General features: G+C 37.1%; 1 protein-coding gene across 2 annotated transcripts in view; it reads right to left on the bottom strand.

The window, feature by feature from the left end:
• Window positions 1–22,063, bottom strand: part of LOC141844601 (protein LAX PANICLE 2-like) — a 34,287-nt gene extending 12,224 nt beyond the window's left edge. For both annotated transcript variants that reach the window (XM_074732646.1, XM_074732647.1), the window contains exons 1-3: window positions 21,396–22,063; window positions 21,257–21,307; window positions 21,098–21,170 (exon numbers count right to left, since the gene is read on the bottom strand). In XM_074732646.1, coding sequence (XP_074588747.1) covers window positions 21,098–21,170; window positions 21,257–21,307; window positions 21,396–21,748 — 477 coding nt within the window. In that variant the 5' untranslated portion in view covers window positions 21,749–22,063. The remainder of the gene's footprint in view (window positions 1–21,097; window positions 21,171–21,256; window positions 21,308–21,395) is intronic.
• Between the last annotated feature and the right edge of the window lie 185 nt (window positions 22,064–22,248).

Below are 22,248 nucleotides of genomic sequence, written 5' to 3'. Positions count from 1 at the left end.
AAGAGGATTCTCTGTCTTCGAAACATTTTTGAAGAGCAGATTGTTAGTGCGCTTTTCATAGTCTTGGATTTGCAACCCGTTGGTTGCAAACCAAGTAAGACAATGAGTCTCTTTTATTTTATGTTTATTTTATTCGAGTAATGTATGTGTGTCCTTGTTAAATTGTTAGCAAGCGAAATCAAAATTTTTACTTGCAAATTAGTATTCACCCCTCCTCTCTAGCGATCCAAATGGCTTCTGCTACACCAACAAATAGATGTGAGATAATCCTAAAGCATGTAGCCATGCTATTGAAAGGTGCTTGGTCATAGTTATTTTGAGATAGGATATCTAATTTATGTATAATTAATATATGCTATATGTTTACTATATGATAGCATTAGATGATCTAACACTTGTGGACATGTTAGTGGATAAACAAACTTGTAGGTGCGATTATTGGTGATGCGACTCATAATGAAAATCGATTTAGTTAATTACTTAGTATCTATGGAAGGTCTCATGTTAGTTGGTACAATTGGTCCTTTGGCTTACGATTACTACTAATTGCATAAGCGGATTAGCATACATTGGTTCCTGTGGATTATGTTGGTGCAATGATGCTCTCAAGTGGGCATGTCCAACTAAGTTGTTTTGATATATTTGATCAAGAGTATATGTTAGATTCATCTTGTACATTTTTTATATGTGCATTAAGTGTGGAAGGACTTGAAAAAATGCATATGGATCTCATGGTGCATGGTTGACTCAACAATGTGTCAATTTGGTTTGTGTTTGATGATTCAAAAATTGAGTATAAGGTAAACTATATGCAAGACATATAAAGGATGGCATGGAGCAAGCTCAAGAAACTGGGTGCATATGAGGGATCAAAAGGTTGGCAAGGTAAATTGTAGGACAAAGGGCATAGAGCAATCGTTATTCTAATGGCTTGAAGACTTGTAATGAGGTAAACCCAAAGACAAGGTGATGGATGGCATGGATCATGCTTAGAGTGTTTAGTGCATCTGAGGAACTAAAGGCTTGGTTAGCTAAAATATAGGGTGGACCACAACAAGGTGAACTTGAAGACAAGAAGGATGACATGGATGAAGCTTAAAGAACTTGGTGTTCAGACCGTGAGATGCAGGTGGGGGTGAATAAATGCTCATTTTTATTTTTGAGTTCATGTCTACAATAGAGTTAGTGCAAAAACATAAAACAAACTCAAAAATATAAACCAACACGTAAGCACAACTATATACATGGATTGCCAATCTCTATTTTATATTCCATGACCTATGATTCATTGGTAGATTACTCTTAGAAATTCTCTATCTTTTCTCCTTTTTAGATACCTTTTGGAAGTGGAGACATCATTTACAAAGCTTGATCTTACAACAATGAACAAGAGAATACAAAATTAAATAACAAATACCATGCAATATAAATGAATTACACAATGAAGCTTCCTCTCTTGGATTACTTTCTTTTATTTTGGATTGTCGAAATAGACTCAAGAATGCAGTAGCACTTACTCAAGAATCGATTATCAAAACTCCAAGTAAATCCATTCTTACAAAGCTCTTATTGGCTATGGAATCTACCTATTCAATTGACTAATTACTTACCTCAGTCAATTGTTTACTTCAACTGAGTTGACTGAACCTACATGTAGTTGATTGTTCTAGCCCACAATGGCCACTTGAATTGGTTGATCCTCCATCAAGTCGACTACTCCACTATACGATCTACATGTTAGATTAATGGCTCTCTTCTTGGATTCATGTAGTACCATCATTTGACTAATCTCCCTTATCAATCAATTAGTCATGACTCATCGACTGCCTAGTCAACTAATCTCCCTTATCAATTGACTGATACCTTGACTCTAGTCAAGTCAAAGACTAAGTATCATGTTGCCAAGAGACCCTATATCTCTAGGACTTTCTCATTGTTCTAGTATAAGTTTAACTTTAACTTACTAAGACTTTCAATGCCTAGAGATCATATCTCCAAGGCTTTGTCATTTTCCTAGTATCAATCTATCTTAATTTACTAGGACTTCTATTGCCTAAAGACCTAGCCTTCAGGATTTTATCCTTTGTTCGGTGTCAATAAATTTTGACTTATTAAGACATCCACTTGGCCAACCTCAAGTCAACCTTAACCCCCTAGGGCTTCCATATGTTCATCCTTAGGTCAACCTTAACTCATCAAGACTTTCACTTACCTAATCTCTAGTCAATCTTTGACCCATGAGGATTTCCACTTGTCAAAAGGTCACTCATTTGAGACTTCAATTTATTGGTAATTTTTTAACTTTGACGTGTCGAGACTTCATCTTTATCTACCATCCAATCATCCATGACCTACTTGAAATTTATCACTTGTCAAAAGTTTGATCTTCTTAACATGCTTGAACTTTCATCATTTGCCAACAATCTAGTCCTCTTTGACTAGCTTAAACTTTCATCACTTACTAAACATCTAATCATCTTTGATCTACTTGGACTTCCACTATCAACACCTGTTGGGCTTTCCTCATGTCAACTCTTTATTTATCTTATCATCTACCAATACTTATTAGACTTTCCATTTGCCAACTAACTGTTGGACTTTATATTGTTAACTCCTTGTTGCAGTTTCTATCTTCTAACATAGGTAGGTTTTCTAATTGCCAACTACATATTGGACTTTCCACTTTGCCAAATATTTACTTGACCTTAATTGAAGTAAACTTCATTCAATGTTAAATATCTAATTAACCTTGTCCTACTTGATATGTTAGCCTAATTTAAACACACTTCAATGATATTACCTATAATATTATTGTAGAAATATATTGTTCAAACTAAGGGTGCAAACAAATTGAACTTGTTCGTGAGCTTTTTGAGTTGGTTCACAAAATATTTGATTCATATTCAAAATTATTGAATTTAAGCGAACTCAAACATGTTTGATAATTTTTTTAAGCTGAATTCGAACCCATTATTTTATTCGATTGTTTACAAGTTGATGGCGAGCCAAATTTGAATCAAACTTTAATTATTTTTACATAATTTTAATTTAAATATGCTCAAATTAATGTCTGAATAATTTAAACCAAACTCAAATTTAAGTCATTTCGAGCTATAATTTAATTATGCTTGAATCAAGATTCGAACAATTCAAATTGAACTCGAGCTTGAATCTTATTTCAAACAAAGCTTGAGCCAAAATTATTTATATTTTTGAGCTTCGAATTGATTTGAATATCACATATATTTTTAGAGCTTGAATATAAATATCAATATTTTTATATTATTTGGCTTGATTCAATTCGTTTGCACCTCTACTTCAAACATCAACATACATCCCTTGATCTATCAAAATTAAGTTGAGCCTAGTTGCACCAACAATTTGTGCATATAAGATACTGAAGGACTTGCAAGCTAGATTTAGGGCAAGGAGGATCAAAGACATTGAAGACATAGAGGCATTAGAGCCTGAGAGATTATGTATGTGAAATGTAATCTTGGGCTAATGCATTTGGACAACATCATCAAAGATAATGTGTTTAGCTAGGTAGGGGCAAATTATTTGATGGTTTGAGTGAAGCCTTCGACTAGGGAATTACTTATGTCAAGTCTTAGCCTACATCTTAGCTTAGTCCTAGGACTTTATGTAGGCATATTGAAAATAAGCCAAGTGAAGGAGGGACCTCCAAACCAGTTAGTTGATGAGAGAGTTGCATCCAATCAACTAGAGAGTTCATTCTACTTAGGAGTCAACTAAATGCAAGGGTACAAAGAGCAAAATGTTTCTATTTTAGCAATAGTTGATTGAAATTGGATCTAATTTAATAGAGGCTAGATCAATCAAGTTAAAGAAATTTCTAATCGACTACCCAAATACCTAGATAGTTATTAGTTGCTCAATGACAACCTTTGCCAAAGTCATCAATTGAAGGTGTTTTCAATCGACTATAAGTGGGAAAATATGTTAGTTGGTGCTCACTTTTAAAATATTTTAGAGATATTTGAGTTTTGAAAGGGTTGCATAAAGACATCCTAAAAATGATTATAATTTTATGCTAATTGGATCTCAAAAAATTAGGCTTATATAAGGTTAAAGGATCAATTCAAGCACCTTGGTATTGTCTCTTATTTTAACCTTACATTTCATTTTTTAAGGATTTATTTTAATTATAAAACATCAATGATATTAGGGAGATTCTAATTTGGTGTACCAAAGAAATAATCAAATAAAGCAGGGAGATTCTAGAATGAAAAGGAGTTGTAAGAGAAAATTATAGAATTGCATGAAGGAAATTAGGGAGCAATGATTTCTAATTAAGCATGATATTCTCATGAGATAACTACAAATCTTAACCATGAAAAATGGGCATGCAATTGATGAGTGTGCTTTGTACTTATATTTTATACTTGTATTTTCTGTATTGTTTAGCGTGCATCCATGTCATTAGATGAGCAAATTTCACATATTTTCATTATTTTTATATTATTTTTAATCTTTTAGTTTGAAGAATTACTCTTTATGTATTTTTATTGATAAGACATGAATTTAGAGTTTAACTGGTGTCAAGAAGCCTTGGAACATACATTCTAGCATGGTGCATAGTTTGGCTATGTCCCTTAATAAGAGTGTGCATTACCTATAGAGTTAGATGTGCAATGGAGTAGCAAAAGAGACCTCCAACAAGGAACATGGTCTACCGTGTTGGCCACCATGTATGTGTTCCCCTTAATGTGTTGGTGAGGAAGTTTTCTAGAGTGCCACATGGCTAGGCTGTGCTTCCTAACATAGTCGTGGACTTTGTAGTTGCAATCCACTCTTTTTAAGGAAATTTTATGTTTTAGGAAAGTTTCTCTCCTTCCCTATCAAAAGGTTTCCCTATAATAGAGAATCCTAAGAGAGAGTCATTTCTAAGGAGCTGTCAAGATTCCATCAATCAAGGAGTTCAGTGATCTTTTGAAGACATCTATGACAACCACGACTAAGCCTTCTCTCTCTTTTCTCTTCGATTTGAGTTTTAGAATGCTATTCTTTATGTCTTTGTGTTGTATTTACATCTCCATGGAGTAATTTTTTTATTTTGAGATTACAGAGTAGCCCGATGCATTGTTGACACTTATTTTATTAATTTATCTCTTTTTATCGCATAACATTTTGATTCATGATCCGACTTTAGTATGTATATATGACTATGGTGCTAGCATGCGTATTCATATCATAGAGATGCAGGGAAGGATTGAGAGGTGAACCCAATTCTCTAACTTATAAAGTCGAGACTTGAGGGTGTGTTCACGAAAGTAGTTTAAAACCTCTCAAGGACGCCATTGATTATTACGGAGCTTAATTAGTCTACCAATTCAACATCACAAAGTAAGAGATAATGCTTAGAGTACCGTGGGGCATCATAATAGGAGCTTCCTTGAGAAAGCAGTCACTTTAATAAGGATATCTCAAAAGTAAGTGCTGCATTTGGATAGATACCCCGGTACTATCTAAGAGGAAATATCGAATATCTCAGGATAGATAACCTTTATGCATATTAAATACAAAAGTAAAAAAGTGAATTATGTTTAGGGTGTCAACGGTCATTGTGGTGAAATCGAAGTCTTAGATGACTTATCGACAACTATGCACTTACGGTCACACACATCAACGGTCAATCGAACACATGGGAGATTCAAGGAAATTGAACACCACCTGACTTCACTTGGAGAGGAAGAAATAAATAGTAAGTTAGTTTGATTCACCTTGAGGACATCCCCCCCCCCCCCCCCCCCCAACCACACAGACTGCTTTAGATAATGGTGATGGCTACAAGGCATCGAGAGATCTCAAATCTATTCCATTAGAAGAATCATTTTGTTAAATGAAATTACATGAAAAAGTGAATTGAAATGTCAAGGAGAACAACAAAAAGGGTGTAGCATTTGTAGCTCATCAAGAGGAAATGATGAGAAGTTCATCATTGTCATATCCTGAAAGGGTTGAAGAAGAGCAAGTTGCACTTTTGGGTAAGGAGAACATAACGGGGAAAAAAATTAGCACCAATGCCAGTAGGAAGATCCTCAATGCCAAGAAGAAGAATAAAATGATAATTAAGTGTTTTGATTGTAAAGAACATGGGCACTTAGAATGTGAAGTAGAGTAGGAGAAGCAATATGCCCTAGGGACTACTTTGAACAACACATCTTCAACTTCTAAAGAAGAACAAGAGACAAGGCTCAAAAGCAACTACCTTGCTCTAATGGCAATAGATGGAGTCCACACCATTAGCAAAGAGGAGGACTCTAGCAACAATGAAGTGGGAGCTTTGGACAAAAGTTACAATGAGATCAACTCTCCTCAGTTGATGAATTATTTGATATGGTATCTAGTTTATCAAATTCTTTGAAACAAGGTAAGGCCATAAAAAAAGAATTGCAAGAAATAATTAAAAGCCCTAAAACCACAAATTAGCTCCCTATCACCACCTCTTGATGAATCATATATGTATGCAAAATCTCAAGTTAAGGAACTTGAGAACTAAAAAAATTTAAAAAAAAACAAATAGATGACTTGACAATAATAGTCATAGGAAAATTCTCATGAGAGCCCAAGTATTTACATATAAACACAGGAAGTAAAAGAGTAAATGTTAATATGACTAGCCTAGGATACAAATTAAGGCAAATGAAAAGGTCTATTATTCTATTATAATTGGGGGTGGGTCAATCCAAAATTAAAATCAATTCATATTGACCAACTACGAATGCAATCAAAAAGGTCAAGAAATTTCCTAGAAAATGAATAACTAAGAAATACCTAGTCAATCAATTTGGACACAACTTGTATTGGGTTCCAAAGTATGTGGCTACACTCCAAATTGTTTTAAAGTGGGCCAACAAGTGGGGAAGAATGGTTAGTTCATCCCTAGTGAGTTGGCACATAATTTAGGATATATACACATGCTAAATGATATACTTACATCATGCTTGTAATTGAACGAACTAGATAATTAAGGATTGATATGAATTTGGTGATAATTGTATGATTTGTGCTTAATATGCCATGATCATAGGCCATCCAATGCTTGATTGTATGATATGAATTTCTATATGTAGAGACGGACTCAAAAATTTCATATTGGATGAGCGAAATATAATTGTTTATGTGAGGAGGGATGACTACCGCCATCGCCCCTAGCTCCATCCCTATCTATATGAACAAAATGCTGCCAATTTTTTTGGCAAGCATAATTATGTTGTATGATATTTGCCATATTTATATATGTGTTAGTATGATCACATGAAGTATTAAGATAATGCCTTAATCATCACACTAGAAACATTAGAATAACTTTGATTTCGTATTGAAATATCTTGAGATGATAGGCTGATATATTGGTCATGGTGTTAGTTATGATGCATGTAATTGGACCAAAAGTATTAAATTTGTGAATTGATCATGCAAATTACGTGAAGAGTAGTATACTTGATTATGTACAAAGTTCAAAATGATTAGCATTGAAAATATACATATAATGAACAAAACATTAGGTTTCCATGATAGGGCTTCAAATAATCATAAATTGTGGTAGTAAGTATCAATAGAACCATAGAATTATCAAAAGTATCTATCTATGAACCTAACACATGTAATTCAATGATTTGCATATTATCAAAATGATACTAGTAGTTAATTCATGTTTAAATAATCATTTGATAATTAGATTGAAATGAAAAATACTAAACATAAAGGTTTTCAGCTTCTAGTTAACTTAGATTAGTCAATGGAAATTGATAGTTCAATCAACTAGAATAGCATAACTAGTTCAATTTCAAGTAATTCATATATTTTTTTAAATATTTTGAAGCCCTTAATCATTTTAAATGTGTTTATCCCATTTATAACATTGAAAAAATATGCTTAGATTCATTTTTATCACGACTAATAGCATGTTTACCTTGAATTTTAATATAAATTGACACTTATAATTGAAATTATGAAACCTTAAGTGTTATATACTACAAGTTAATATAAATTATAATTGACACCTATTATATGTCCTCATGTTATTCATATGTCATGCTTTAAGGAAGACAAATCCTTTGTAGCGATCAACTGTAACTTTCCGATTTACCTCTTCACAGATGGTCGTGGGGCCAACCGTATGGGGTCGCAGGGTGGTGGATTCCACCTTTTATTGAAGAAGGAGGACAAATCCTTGATTGATATGTATGATGTTTTTTGGATAAGGTAAATATTATTAAGAGGGCAAGAAAAGAATGTACATATTAGGTGTTCATAGATTGAAACACATGCATTTGGATCTTGATGAACATCCTATCAATACTTGGCACATCACCATCAAAATTACATCAATTCCTAGCTTGCCATATGGGATATATTGTACACAACATAGCCAAAAATCGCATCTTAGTGAGTTGGTAGCTCCCTTGGAATGTCCTCTTGAAGACTCATAGCATTCTCCTTGTCGTACTCATCTCCTAATGCATTCCTAGCCATGTTTCCACTTTAACCCATATATAGGACCATGTTGATTGAACACTAAAAGAATGTGTGATTGAATGCCTCATCATCCCCCTTGACATAATGGGCACGTCTTGCATTGCACATATGGTAAATGATCCTTGGTTCGTAGATGTCCATGTGCAAATAGCCGCAAGGTGAAGTTGTGCTTTAGCATAGGGTAAGCTTGCAAACGATGGTGGTCGATGGCTGAGCACTACTTCTTGGATGGAAGAAGTCATCGGATTTGCAAGGTCCCTACTAGTCTTGTGTGTACCAATCAGTAAGCAATGAAGCAGCCTGCTCTGATGTGTCCGTGCACGTAAGAAGGTCATCCCTAATCTGTAGTAGTATTTTGATAAATGGAGAGTCGAAGACCTTTGTTTGCCATGCCCAAAGGTTAGTCTGCCCCAAGTACAGATAATGAATCCACCAGACCATCGAAATCGAGCCTTCTTTCATTGAATATTCCATATAGCATGACTAAGCAACGTCGAATTCCATGCTCGAAGGTCTCTAACCCCACACCCCCTTCCTCCTTCGATAAGCACATTGTAGCCTAAGAGATAGGGGATGTTTGGACATCCATACGAATGATCTGCAAATTGAGTCAAGCTTGTCAATGACCCCACTCAAAACTAATAGTGTGGAGAATCAAAAGCACTCGATACCTTGCAGAACCATCTTCACCAACTCCAACTTCCCAACATAAGATTTATAGTGTGTCTCATCCAAGGGGTTATCCAACCAATCATTATCTCTATCAAGACTCTATAGTTGGTTGTACACAGCTTCTTGGCCACCAAGGGGATGCCCAAGATACCAAAAGGGGAAAATTCCCTTCTAGAATTCGATGAACTCCAGCAATTTATCCTATATATGTGCTTCAACACTAGCCATAAATATTCTAGATTTATGCATATTAGCTCGTAGTCCAATAACATCACCAAACTCTTTCAAATAATCTACAATAAATGTGATGGTGGATTCGTCTCCCTCGCAAACAAAAGACGATCATCTGCATATGGAAAATGTGTGATACAAGTAGTTGCACACATAGGATGATGATGAAACCTCGATTGTGGCATAAAATCTCAAAGAAGTCTAGAAAACACCTCAAGGCATAGCCCAAACAACAACAAAGAAAGAGGGTCGCCCTATCAAAGGCCTCTCATCCCCTTGAAGTGTTTGTATACTACTCCATTAATGCCTGTTAAGAAAGAAATGGTAGTAACACATTCAGCGATCCAATCCATGTATTATTGTGGAAAACCAAAGCCCTATAAGGTAGTCTTCAAGAAGGTCTAGTCTACCATGTCGAACTTCTTTTGAAGATCCACTTTGAGCACACACCATGGGAATACATTTTTCCTTGAGAATTTCAACATTAACACTTGCGCAAGATGTATGTTTTTGATTATTGATCATCCTTGAATGAAGGTTGCCTAAACTAGATCAAGTATGTTGTCAATGATCACTACCAATCTTGCTGCAAGTATTTTAGTCATTACCTTGTAAACAATCATGAAACATGATATTGGTTGATAATCCGTGACACTTGGGGCATGGGCAAATATAGGGACTAACACGATGAGCGCATGATTCCATTATTTTAGTAGGTGGATAGAGGAAAAGAACTTAAGATTACTTGCTATATATCAGGCTCGATAGCCTCCCATGCCACCTTATAAAATTTTACCCCGTATCCATCTAGTCTTAGTGCCTTGTCATTGCCAATATCAAAGAGGGCCTTCTTGATCTCTTTTGGAGTCATAGGTTGGATGAGGCCCTTCTGTTGGACCTCATTAATCGTCGGGCCTGTTCTGAGCACCTTGATATCTAGATTGGCACACGGTAATAGCTAATGAATTCTATAGCAAACTCTGCTAAACTTGTGCATTCATTGAATGCCTTCGCAATCGCCTCAATGGTGTTGCATTTTTTGTTGCGCTTGACAAGATCTGAAAGAACTTTGTACAATGGTCGTATTCTTCATATATGAATCCTTATCTCACTGCTATAGGAATAGAAGCTCTACCTTAGCTAACATGTTGGCTCATTCCCAAAGACTGCCATAGTCAATGGTTGATTACCCCTTTCCATTATTCCATGCTACATCTCCTCTAATTCCTCCTTAGCATGAAGCACTCTCTAAAATATATGTTGGAATGTTTTTTGTTTAGAATCTCAACTTAAGCTTTAATCTGGACAGTTTCACCTTGAGGATATATTATAGCAAACCCTTTACCGGCTTTGACCAAGCCTCAGCCACCACATCTTGGAACTACACGTATAGTATCCATGTGTTGTTGAATTTGAAGGACCTCTTTGCTCACTAACCATCCATGAGTAGTGAAACGACGCAATAGGAATGGTCTGAGAGGCAACAGGTGGCAGGAATCTAGCATATTAGAAGAAGTCTTCCACTAGCCATTGAGTGTTCACCATTGCCTGATCCAATTTGCAAGAGACTGTGTCATTCGTTCAAGTGAGATGACACCCTATCGATTGAAGATCCACTAAGTTATTGTTGTGAACAAGGTTCTCAAGATCTTGTAGCTCTTAGTTTGTCACTGGTAAGCCTCCAACTTTGTCCTCGATGGTGAACAATGCATTGAAGTCCCCCATACCAACCATGGATCAATAGTGCCCTCCCCTAGCTGCTTTAGGGAATTCCAAAGTTATTGTCGCCTAATGATACTATGAAACCCATAGACAAATATCATGACCCTAAATTTTTGAGTGACTTTGCAATGAACTCGACAATGAACAAGCTACTTATTAGCCTCTAAAACCTCTACGTCTGCTAGCTACACATCTCACAACATCAAAAATGTGTTCATGATCAGAAAAATGAAAGTTGTGAACCACTTCCATACATGGAAGCCATCATTGAAGAACTGTGGTAAGGGTTGCCTCAGTCATTTTGGTCTCCATCAGTCCCATTATGCTAATGTCATGTTGATTAAGGAGGTGTTGCACTCCCTTTAGCTTAAGGGGCTTATGAAAATCCCTTATGTTCTAGCTAGCGATCTTCATTTGCACGGTTAGATGACACTTGACTGCCCTCTACTCCCTATAGGTATATATTGATGTTGTAAGTTGTCCCTTGTCCCCTTCTATCATAGATGATGATGTTGAGCTAGAGCTTTCTGTGCTAGTAGACTTAGATCTAGAACTCAAAGAGGAGACTTCCACACTTACTAAATGGCTTGACCAAAATTCAACTTGAGCAATGGTTTTAGTTGCTCTAGCCTACCCACCTTGTGTAGTATTGCTCAGCTCCATCTTGCTTCCATTTGTTGTCTATGGTGCTCTCTATTTATAATGCTTCTACTCCACTAGTGCTTGTATAACATTCATTGGCCATGCTTGCAAGACTTGCTGCACTTCAATGAGCATTGTTTGTTGCTCGCTCAGCATCCCATCTTTTTTCAATAGCTTCTATACCAATGTGACTTGCTGTTTTAGCCATGGTTGCTGCCCCTCAACCTTATCTTAATTGTTCACTCTTTGTTTCTCCTACCCATGAAGTCGGCTTATAGACCTCCCTTGACACATTGGTCAATTGGAGTTGGCCTGCTCTATAACACATTGTAGGTTGTTGTTTGGTTGCTCAAGTGGTTGTTTATTTTACTGCTCTCGATGTACTAATCTTGGCAATGGATTCTTAGGTGTTTGAACTTCACTAGGTTAGTCAGATGATGTGCCTCCCTCCTACACGGTTATAACTGATGCTACTCCATGCACATATCTATCAGTTGTTGGCCTCTACTGCTTGTGCGACTCTGGTGTCCCTTCCTAGATCATGCATGATGTCCTAGTGATCAAGGGCCCATTGTTTGTGGTGCAGGTTGAGGCCCCTCCTTTGGCTCAACACAAGTTAGCCAACATGTCCCTTTTAAATGTCTAAGTCAATTGCAGTCATCACAATAAGGCGATAGCAACTCAAACTTAATTTCAAATCCAACTACAACCCAGTTGGCAGCATAATCGACACAATCCTCACCCTCACCCCTTTCATGTCGACCTCCCAAGTAGGCACACATAAGTGAGTGTTCCCTTGTGCACATTAACTTGCCCGTGTACATGCCTTCCAACCTCCAAACCCATCAAGCTAGATTTTATGTGGCAACATGTCACGTGAACATCAATCAAGTCATTATTTTAGTAAAAATAAGACAAAGGAAAAGCAAATGCTAGATTTTAATATGAAAGTTAAAAATTATGATAAATTAGATAAAATTAAAAGATTATACTATATTATTTGAGAAAAAATAAATATTATACCATAATTATTTAATATAAAGTAAAGCATCAAGAATATTTTTCTTAAAGTTTGAAAAGCCTTTGCCTTCTTGGGAGGTTTGCAGTCAATATGCTTTCGGCAAACAACCTCACACAAATGTCCACCTCTCTAAGTTGAGTAAGTTTTAAGCAATAGCTAGGTTTACATTAGCACGGGTGGTAGTGCTTCAATAACCACAAATATTGTGTTGGAAGCTTGACTAAAAGATGGTTGTAAGAGTTTTTGGCCCCATAGTCTTCAAGAATAGTGTTGAGAGTTGTGATATGAAAGATACTTGTAAGTGAAATCATTCTTTTGGTGATTGGATCATAGTGCAGTTAAGCTAGAGGGTTCCAATCATGTAGGTGGAGTTGTATTTGAAGGATGAGAAGTCTAACAGAAGATGGTTATGTGACAAAGATGTTGTGAGGTAAAAACATTTGAGTGACTTGAGAGTTGAGAGACTTATAAACCTAAGAGAAACTAGTCTTCAACTTGGATGAAAACTTAAATATTAGGATGGTCATAGTCGACAATCTAATCAACTAAAATTTATATTCAGTTACTTGGTGGATGAGTTAATCAAGTAGTCAATTTTAATAGATCAGTTAGCAAATAAAATATTTTTATTCATGGATGAATCGATTGGACAACTGACTAATTTGGAGTTAGTTGAATAGAAATATTTTTAATTGACTGATGGTGGCTGAGTCGACCAAGTAGCCAGCTCAAATTGATCACCCATCAAATAGAATATTTCTATTAATGCTTGAGTTGATTGGATAGTTGACTAACCTAGGATCAATAAACTTAATGACATTGTGGAAAACTTAGAGATAGTCATTGATCTAAAAATGTTGCACGACAATGATCTAGTGATCTAACTACTATATAGTGCATTAGTACATTGATGGCGAATTCTAGTCATATGATTAGTATCAACACATCAGAACAATGAAGAAAAGTTGAAGGTGTTTGAAGCTTTAAAGTGGGACCATAGGAAGCGATTTGGTGCTAGCATTAACAACATATTCTTGTGATCATTTGAGCTTTATTACAACACTTTTCCCCTCATTTCTTAAGCTTCATTGGAATCATCTTGTAAGAGCTTGTGAGAAATTTCTTTACCTCTTGAAGAAGCCCAAGAAAGAGAAAAACTAGTGAAGCTTTCGAGAGTGATTCGCCAAAGAATCATAGGTCATAAAGAAACAAGGTTGAACCATGTATATTGATGTTAGCATTTGTTTGTGTTGATTGTTTCAATTGTTTTGCACTAACTTTGCAATCAACCTTTCTAAGCCATTAGCAAGTGTACAAGTTAACATAGTAAGAGGAATCAATTTTCACATTGGTCTTAAGAAGATACTTGCCTCATATTGTGTAGTTATGGGAATGATCTTAGGGGACTATAAAAAATTTTGTGTTGGGCTTGCAAGAGGAGAGTGGTCATGAATGGGCAATGGCTGATCCATGCAAACTTTGAGTCAAATGACCAGAATGGAGGATTGGTTTGATCATGTTAGGATCATTCCTACTACAATAGGAGCTATGGTACCTTCTGGAAGTAGCTCAATTAAAATGGGACTTGGGCAAAAGGGAATAAAATAGGTTAAAATCATTAAGAGTGATTCAATGAAAGAGGATTATTGTGATTGGTAGATAATACTCTTAGCAATGACCCTACCCCACGTCAGCAAGCAAAGTCTATGTGGTTCTATTCTACATAATCATGTTGAGCTTGTCCCAAGATCCTAAGGATATGAGCTTCTTACTCCAAGTACCCTGATATCTCCCTTCTGAGTACTATAAACTACTGGAGCTCTTCACCAAGCTCAGTACCTAAAGTTTCAATTTAGTAATAGTTATAGGCAGATGTGTCCCATGACCTCTTTGTGATCCCTTTACATTCTTTACTTCAAGAATTCCTGGCCAATAATAGCCATCAATGGAAACGATTGAGTGATCCAGAGATTGTGGTCATAAGCTCCACAGGTTTCTCTTTTATCTCACATCTATAAATACTAAGGTATGAGCAACATTTTTAGGATGCAATCTCTCCCTCTTATAAGTCTCTTTAGTTTCACTTCCACTACAGCCTAGTGACTTAAACATTAAAGAAGCTTTGCAAGACCACCCTACATCTAATGTCTACTCTAGTGCATGCAAGTTAGGCTACATTATCTAAGTCAAATCATGTAGTGTTAATCAAACTTCATATCCACCTCAACATCCACCTCATTGGAAGATATCTGCATTAGCATAGCCACCTCGACATCTAACTCAATAGCAAATTTTAACATCAATATTTTTGTCATTGTCTGTAGGAAATTGATTACATTAAGTCAAGGTGTTGAGATGGTAAACACTAGTAGAACTAACACAGAAGATCCCAAGTCCTCTAATGGCCAATGCAACCATTCACATCCTCCAATCAAGAGATATCAGTGAGGCCTATTACTTTGGAATAGCTAATGCAATTAATCACCACCACAATCGAGGAACTCTTTAGAAAGAGTAAAATTTTGAATCCTTCCAATTCGTTAGTCTATCTCAAAGCATCAAGGTCTCAAAATATGCAACCTGAGGAATACATGGCCTAAAGTACTTATGGGGGTCATTCACACTCGAAGGACTAGACAAAACTACTAGGTGATCTCCAGTGAATTAGGAAGACAATAAGGTAGCCACGTAGCACAGAGAAACTCTCTTCTAAGTAGAGATTTAGTCAAGAAGTTATCGACTAACTTCAAATAGCCACAAGTGGAGAAGTAGAATGGTTCCTCCGATACAAAAAGTCAATTGTGTTGATTTAAAAAATACTATCTTCCTACACTAATACCCAGACAAGGTAAAATTCCTGACCTTTTTGATAAATCTAGTCAAATCGACTCAACAATGGTGTAATATGTTGAAGCCTAACACAATTTAATCCTTTAAGGACTTCAACTCAACATTCTTGTATCATTTCGCTAATAGAAAAAAGTACCATAAGCTTCCCGCATCTAGTCAAATCGGCTCAACAATGGTGTAATATGTTGAAGCCTAACACAATTTAATCCTTCAAGGACTTCAACTCAACATTCTTGCACCATTTCGCTAATAGAAAAAAGTACCATTAGCTTCCCGCAGTCTATTCAACATGAAGTAGCTTATGCAAGAATATCACTCTAGGAATACGTCCAATGCTTCATCTAGGTAACTCTTAAGGTACCTTTTGATGCTCTAGAGGTGTTGACTAGAGTCTTTTCCTCGGTCCTTTAGAAGGAGAGTCCTTCTGATCTCTAGTGAAGATGGATCCATATAACTATGATGTGCTCCTTGGGTGGCCAAAAAGTATACAAGTAAACAGAAGTAATGCCCTGACTTGTCAAGAATGCATAAAGAAGGTCGAGTACTGGCCACCTCCAAGGGATAAGCTTTTGGTACACTACATTTATAGACCCTTGAGAATGTACAAGGAAAGGGCACTTCATATCTGCATGAAGAATCAGATCCTAAAACGATCCCTAAGTTTTAGAAGAGGACCTAAAAGACTTGCATCCAACCTCTTGCTCTTTCCACTGTGAATATGGTCATGCTACTCAAGATTTTCAGCAACTTAGCGAGGAGGTTGAGTATGTTATTAATTTCAATCATCATATGAGATCCCTCCAGGACTTAGAGAGTACTTCCTCTGAGAGAGGTCGAATAATACATCACACAAGGCCTTCAAAGTGGGACACGTTGATAAGAAGAGTCCAAGCCCGAGATTGTCATAATTCACCTTCTCGAGAAGAAATAGAACACCTAGTAAGAGGCTAGACACTAACAATCATCCCATATAAAAGGTGATCAACATGATCTTAGGAGGCTAACAAGATGTGAATATTCAAGATGTCTTCTTTGTTCCTTGATTCTTAAGATATTTTCTTAAATTTAAGCTTTGATAGCAAGGACTCCCTTATAATGCAAGAACTTAATTTCTCCCCCTTAGCCCCACATCTCTAGTGTCTACCTCTAGGTAATCTCTCCTTGACCATAAAGGTTTGGTTAGGTCATGGGATCAAGCTTTGTTATCCTTCTCTCCCTAACCTTAGAGATTCACATAGGTCATGGGATCAAGTTCTCTAATTAATATCTACCCAACCTTAGAAGTTTGCTTGAGTTGTAGGATTGACTTCTATTATTATCCTCTTTCTAACATCAAAAGTCTGCCCAAGTTATTAGAATGTGTTCTTTTATTATTCTCTCTTACACCTCAAGGGTTCTCTTAAGTTGGTAGATCGAGTTATCTTATTATTCTCTCTCCCATCTCAAAGTTCACCTAGGTCACTTGATTGAGTTCTATTATTAGTCTCTCCCTATCCTCGTAGGTTCTCCCAAGTCCTAGAATCAACTTCTTTTATTAATTTCTCCTCAACCTTTGAGGTTCACCCAAGTCATGGAATTGAGTTCTCTTCTTGGTCTCAAAGGTTCACCCAAGTCGGAGTATCAAGTTCCATTATCATTCTCTCCTCAACCTTAGAAATTCACCTAGGTCATGGAATGAAGTTCTCTTATTAATCTATCCTCGACTTCAGAGGTTCGTGTAGGTCACAAGATTGATTGTTCTACCCCAACCTATGATGTTTATCTAGGTTAAGTGATCGAGTTCACTTATTATCCTCTCCCCTACCTTAGAGGTTTCTATAGGTTACGAGATTGAATTATTTTATTATTCTCTTCTTGACCTTAGAAGTTTGTCTGGATCACGAGATTGACCTCAAAGGTTCACCCGGTTCATGGCATCATATTCACTTATTATTCTTTCCTCGACCTCAAAGGTTCACTCAGGTCACAGGATTGACGTCTCTAGACAATATCTTCTCAACCTCAGTGGTTTGTCCAAGTGGTGGGATTGAGTTATCTTATTATTCTCTTCCTGACTTCAAAGATTTTACTAGGTCATAAGATCAAATTTTCTTATTATTCTCTCCCCGACCTTAGAAGTTTGCTCAGGTCAAGGAATTGAGTTCTCTTATTATTCTCTTCCTAACTTTATAGGGTCATCACTCAGATCGTGGAATCAAGTTCTCTTATTATTCTCTCCCTAACCTTAGAAGTTCACTCAAGTCGTAAATCGATTTCTCTGAATAATTTCTTGTTAAGCTCAAAAGTTCCCCAAGGTAGAAGGATCAAGTTCTCTAAATAATTTCTCCTAGACCTCAAGAGTTTGCCCAAGTTGTAGAATTATGCTCTTGCACCAAATTAAAATGCAGTCATTACATGCCCCCATGAAACAAATTATACCAATTACTTTGGCTCAAAAGCATCAGGAGGGAGACTCAACATGGCCTACTCACTGTCATGTAAATTAGTCAACGCTCCCTTTGGTGGATAACCTCGGGCCTTAAATTGAGCCACACATCCCTCAACCCAAAGTTGAAATGGGTGGCTCAATGGCTAGTATTCAATCAATTTCAGAGATGTTAAGAGGTTTGCCTATCATTTATGTCACTGTTCATCTTTGCTCTCTTGGTAGGCTTCCAACTTAGCTTTTTGATGCTCTAGATCCACCACCGAGAGGCATTTACATCAAAGGGTAACTTCTTCCTCTCAAGTAACTCAACCTTGGTCCGATCGAGCTTTGCCTTAGAGTTCTCCATTTATCTTAGTCGCGACCATGACCAATTGCTGAAAGGGGTGTGCCTCCTCATCCTTGGCAACTTTGGTATTTTTTTACCAATGCCCGATGAGAGACCTTTACGTAACTTCCCAAGACTAAGTTGTGACATGGGAATCAAGGATACATAGGATTTTCTCTAGCATCTCCTATTTTACCATCATTGTTTATACCAAGAAAACATTAGTGAGTCTATCCTATCCCCTAAAGATAAGGTTGGTTATCTTACAAATGGTCCACTAATTGTCTCAACAGTAGACAATGTATAGTTTGTCGATCCCCAATGTGGCAATCTTGGTTGAATTGTTGAGGGTGACAAACCTTGGTCATTAAGGAAGCTCTTTGATGGGCACCCTTTGCCACTTGGCCTTGTTTAATTCCAACTTCATCGTTAAGGAAGCCCTCCTCAAAGGTCTTTTTAGCTACCACCCAGTTATACCTATGAGTCCATCTCAATAACTCGATGACTTGAACATCCTAATCGAGTCTTTTGTACCTCAACTCAACATGAAAGAAGATCTAATTATACCCTTAGAAATGACCTTACCCTAGATCAACAGATTATACCTATATGATTCCACTTTACATCAGCATGTTTCTCATGCCCTAAGGTTTTAAGGAGTTGACCTCCCAAGATATGTTTCCTAAGCTCCCCATTTGGAACTCCCCCAACTCCCTAGTTTGAACTCCTTGAGACACTTCAAACACCTTGAGCTCTTCATCAAACTTGGTTCCTCAAGTTCTCAATTTACTAATGGTCATATATAGATGTGACCCATGACCTCCATGTGGTGCCCATACTATCATAGTATGGGCATCATTTACTATAATAGAATCTCTCTCATAGTTCATAGGATCGTGATCCTATGCATGATCAATTTTGGATTAAGATCAGATAGTACAATCGTACGATTTTATAAAAAATTCTTAAAATTTTATGATACATAATTAAAAATTAGAAAAAAAATATCTAAAAAGATCATTTGTATATAAATAGATTAATAATTTTATATATACATACAACTGTCGACACTCGATATCATAGATGACATTATTATCTTTACAAATTTAAATTAACTAATAATTTCACTACTATTTTAACACAATAATACTCAATAATATTTATATTTCTATATCACAAAATGAAATACTATAAACTTTCTACTAACACAATAACAATAAATGCACTCAATCTCAAGAATACTCCTTTGCTCCACAAGATGACCCAGTTTAAAATCTAACAAAGCATTCCCAATAAAAAATACTTATAATGTAGGATCATATTGATGCTGTTCCGATTCTATCAATTCCACCGATTCTGGTTCAATTTCATCATAAAAGTAATTCTACATAATCCATGAATGATTTGGTACTTCCGGATCCAGATCGTGTGATCCTACAATTTGAATCATGATTCTACAAATTATGTTCTCTCCCACTCATGATTCTCTTTGCTTTGACATCTACTACACCCTAAATATTTAAGTGGATAGGAGGAATTTTGTGGGATGACTCTGACCTCCTCTGACATTTGCTCTAATGAGCACAAGTCAAGCTACATCGTCTAAATTGGATCATGTTGTACCAGTCGAACTTCATCTCTAGCTCGACATTCATCTCGTCGGCAGACCTCCTCATCAATGTACTCTCAACTCAGCATGAGACTCAATAGCAGATTTCTTTCTGCATCATCAGCAGACCGCTAATGTGTTTATTATAAAGTAGCACATAATGCCAAGCGACGTCAAGTCTAAGAATGTTTTAGTGGAGCAGGCTGGGAGGAGTACTTCTACGTCCTTCATCTAACACGAGTAGAAGGTCCAAATTAAGTGGGGTTTTTTTTTAATTAGTGGGAACGATCTAGAAATTTTGCCCTAATTAATTTCTTCACGGTGTCCTGCATGCCCATTGGAAAAGATCTGCCGACAAACTTTAGCACCAAACATATAATAGGGAAACAATTAAAACGTCGAGATCATTTTGAGGCTAAGTTACTTTCAGCTTCCCATGGCAGCCATGGTCTACCATGGTAGGCAAAGAGAACCAATTAAGACTTGGAAGAAGAAACGACGAGACATATTTACTTTCAGGTCGCCATGTTAGGTGAGCAGTGAGTTTTGTACACCTATACAATCATATTTTTTTTTTGTCTTCCAAAGTTTTCGTAGACGCCAAACTTGTTCTTGTCTTCTCCTCTGTAATGCATGGTCGATGCAGGAGATCCGAATTAAGCTTGATCAATCATGCATCCGCAGAATATATATATAATTATATACACACATATATGAATGAGATCATCATCACCTCACAGCTGAGGTACGCCTAACTCAATTAAACAGTAGTCGTACTAGTGCCAAAGACAAGCTCAGAAGCCTTAATCACGGTGAGAAGTATTGATGTGCACTCGACATGCACGTCCTACCTAAACTCCAACTAGTAACTATGCCTTAAGTTGGCAGGCCACATTCTTTAGTGCTCTTTCAGTTCCCAGGTTTCTTTCATATGTTTACTGCGTCAACTACCATGACAAAACCGTATACCAACGGCGACAAGAGAGTAAGGTAGGAAACAAGAGTAAAGTAATGAAAATTATTAATTAGAGTTCTGTGTATTTCATGAGCATCAGAGTAAATGGCAATGTGTGTAACTAATTAAGAACATACCTCTGATTCATCCTCCAAAGATAGTTTGATGACTAAGTACTTGATGAGCACTCTCACTGTCATTCCTCCATCTCTGCATGTGGTGTATGTTGACGACAGTAGGGAAGATTGTAATAAACCAGAACTGTATTGATTTAATTTCTTGAATCAAGTGCTTGCCTTATTCTCAAGTAGCTCCTGGCAATCTGAGGCAAAGAAGGCTGTTCTCCTCTGCATCAATTCCAGCGAGCCCAAGTTAATCGGTGGATTAGCTAATTAGGCAGTGAGCGCCGCGCAGGATGCATGGCAATAAACTTACTGTGATTGTTGAACCTGGAGCATCAACCAAAGGCCGGTTTGCCTTGGTGGAGGATAAATCACTCTCATATATCTGGTAGGATCCTGGCTTGAAGGTCCTGTAGGCTCAGCCACCGCCACCGCCGCCGCCGCAGGTGATGAAGGGATATCTCCAGACAAGCGGAGCTCTGGCATCGTCACCGGTGGTTGCGGCTGTCTTCCTGATCTCTCGCGGATGACTGCCGGCGAAGGGGTGGTCCCGAGGCTTAATTGGAGCCAATCAGCCGGTCGGGTGGAGCTGGTTGTGGAAGCCACATCGGCGTCGTCCTGTCCCTCTTCCTCTTCTTCTTGCTCTTGGGGAGGCGCTTCATCCATAAATGAAGGAATTCAACTTCGCACGAGGATTGGTGACGATTGCGGTAGCATGAGAGCTTCGGCCTTCCTCCTCGAGTGGCTGAAGCAGATCACGCGGACCATCGTCGTCTCATGGCGTCTGGGTTTCCTCCAGGCTCAATTAATCGGTGGCCGAAAAAGGAAGCCCCCGAAGAAACGGGAGCGGTGGGTGAGAGGCAGTGGAGGATGAGTTCATGGCGAAGGAGATGGTTAAGAGAAGTCGGTGAAGTTACCGGCTAACTTTTCCTTGTGTCAGTCGGATTGCGGAGGGAGACGCCCGGAGCATCTCTTATGTTGTTTCTGTTCTTATTTTGAAAAAGAATAAGAAAAGAAAATTGTTAGTGTCACTTTAAGATAGGCTGAAGAAAACTTGTAAGTACCAAAATTCTTCAAAAACAAAACGATAATTAAGGAAAGGGTGCATTTAAAATTTTCAAATTCTTAAAGGGTGTACTCAATTTTTATATTTATCAAAGGACACA

This window comes from Curcuma longa, chromosome 13, assembly GCF_044706935.1.
Source record: "Curcuma longa cultivar G26 ecotype Majalengka, Jawa Barat chromosome 13, ITB_CL_G26_1.1, whole genome shotgun sequence".
Lineage (NCBI taxonomy): Eukaryota > Viridiplantae > Streptophyta > Magnoliopsida > Zingiberales > Zingiberaceae > Curcuma > Curcuma longa.
This window is presented reverse-complemented; position numbering and strand designations above follow the sequence as displayed.